At 45.7% G+C, this 2,212-nt stretch overlaps 1 protein-coding gene across 1 annotated transcript; it reads right to left on the bottom strand.

Moving 5' to 3' along the window:
- Nucleotides 1–884: 884 nt before the first annotated feature.
- On the bottom strand, nt 885–1,985 carry LOC118810016 (transmembrane protein 121). The gene has a single exon (XM_036573536.1). It carries the CDS (start codon nt 1,833–1,835, stop codon nt 885–887), a length of 951 nt encoding a protein of 316 aa, XP_036429429.1. The 5' UTR covers nt 1,836–1,985.
- Between the last annotated feature and the right edge of the window lie 227 nt (nt 1,986–2,212).

Below are 2,212 nucleotides of genomic sequence, written 5' to 3'. Positions count from 1 at the left end.
AATAGCAGGGACAGATAGGGGGCGCCAAACAAAACAGGTCCTGTGAAAGGTAAGGTCCGTCACTGCGGGGAGGTCATCACTGGTTTTATTTTAATAGGGATGGGCATGAAATTTTGATCGGAGTTAAAAGTCATGGCCCAACAGCATTCAGTAACATTCAGTAACATTAATTGCAGGTTGCAAGACTCAATGTAAATGAGGTCTAATTATTAAGTATCACCTGAGTGTTGTTTATTCACTGAACACTGTGGCAGGGTAATGTCATTTCAGTTAGTTTTCATTAAATTGTGCCACTAGTGGTCTTTGTTGGATCCACTGTTTGAGTTCATTATTATGGTGTGTATAAGAGCAAGAATTATTATGAGATCAGCCCTGCCAGCATACTGACAGATACAATACATACACAAATCTGTATTTTACGTATTTCTTCATGTTGTTGCAAGTAGGGCTATCGGGAAAGGATCAAAGGGGCAGGAGAGGATCAATAACATAAATCCAGGTCATCCTACCTGGATGTGGGGGCTCATCCTGGACATCAACATCATCCTACTTTTGGTACCTTTACAAGTGGGGGCTCGTCTGGGATTTGAACCCATGACTTCAACATCAGTGTAAACCATCCTACCTTTGGTACCTTTACAGCACTGAAATGATGTTCACCTGTTTGAAAACTAGTCAAATTACTTATAATCCAAATACGGATAAATGTGAAATTGCCCATCCCTAATTGTTATCAGAATGCGCTGGCATTGGTTCCCCATTCAGCTGAAGAAAACCACAGTGACATAATACTAACACTGCCATTTCACTCCATCAAAATCCACGATCTAAACCCACTTTCCAAAAAACATGCCCATATAAACCAGTCCAGCAGTTCCTGTGCGTCATGTGTGTTCACATGAGGTGAGTTCAGGCAGCGGAGGCTGGTCCTGAGTGTGTGATAGCGGTTGTGTGTTAGCAGCACGGCTTGGGGGGGCAGAGTTTTTCTGCAGTTCCAACCCGAATGCCGGAGGAGCGCTCTGAAGCTGTCTCCGATACTGCACGAAGCTGCACGTCTTCAGAATGATGGCCAGGATGTTCTTGCCCATGAGTATCCCAGACACCCTGTTGTCTTTGTAAAGAAGCATGTTCCCTCCACGTATGAAAAGCGTGATGATGTTGATGGTCACCAGGCTGAGTATGGGGTACAGCATCATCTTGTGAGGGCTGATGTTAATGCCTTGCATGCTAATCTCGCTTAGCGACACGCAGGGCAGGACCAGCAGCAGGATGTAACAGTAGAAGAACATCAATCCCTCGGCCCACAGTGGCAAGCCTTTCTTCTGCGGCTCCCACAGATTGGCCTGGATGTCCAGAACATCCAGCAGGTCCACCACCACCCAAAAAAGGCGATTTCGGATCTCCTCCTTCTTCTTAAACACTCTCACATACTCCATGTGGTCAATGGCCACCAGAATGACAAAAAGGACGGGGATGCAGACAGACAGCAGTAAGGTCAAAGCTTTCCTAGCCAGAGCGTCCAGACTCTTACGGTCCGCCTTGTAGTTCTGGTACACAAAGTACACTTTAATCTCCAGGACAAAGATGTAAAGGAACCAAAGGATCATGGCGTAGCCACGTTTGGCCGTCCGAACTTCGGCGCCCACCCAGACGGCCACGTACCGCAGCACTATCAGAAAGCACAGGTCCCCCACCGTCACCATGATGCAGATTCCCACCTTCCGCGGGCCGTGGTTCTGCTCCACCAGGTAAGCGTCCATCAGTGCCATGCTGCTCATGATGATGATGGTGGACAGGCACACATGCGGCTTGTTGGTGGGAGGGGGTGGGACCATCCTGCCTCTCCCTGATTGGTTCTGGGACACTCCTTGCGAATGTTTGGAAGAGATCAAATCCCTGGAACTGACCACATGGCCACCTCCATCATCCAGGAATCGCTAACTGAGAACGCTCAGATCACCTGGAGGGTAACTCTGTAGCCTGGAGATCATGAGGCATCTGTGAAAATGGAGAAAACAATGAATTAATCTGTAAAAATGTAGAAAATGATTAAATAATCAGTGAAAACTACTGAATAATGGATGAAGTGAATAATGAATAATCTGTGAAAAAAAAATTAAAACCACGAAATGATCTGTGAAAAAGAGAGAAAATGGTGAATAATCTGTAAAAATTATTAAATAATTGGCAAAGTGAAAATCTAAATGTTAAA

The sequence above is a fragment of the Colossoma macropomum genome, unplaced genomic scaffold (genome assembly GCF_904425465.1).
Source record: "Colossoma macropomum unplaced genomic scaffold, Colossoma_macropomum, whole genome shotgun sequence".
NCBI lineage: Eukaryota > Metazoa > Chordata > Actinopteri > Characiformes > Serrasalmidae > Colossoma > Colossoma macropomum.
This window is presented reverse-complemented; position numbering and strand designations above follow the sequence as displayed.

Coding starts and splice junctions, on each gene's coding strand:
- LOC118810016 (XM_036573536.1), bottom strand. CDS start 1,835: ATGGTCCCACCCCCTCCCACCAACAAGCCGCATGTGTGCCTGTCCACC.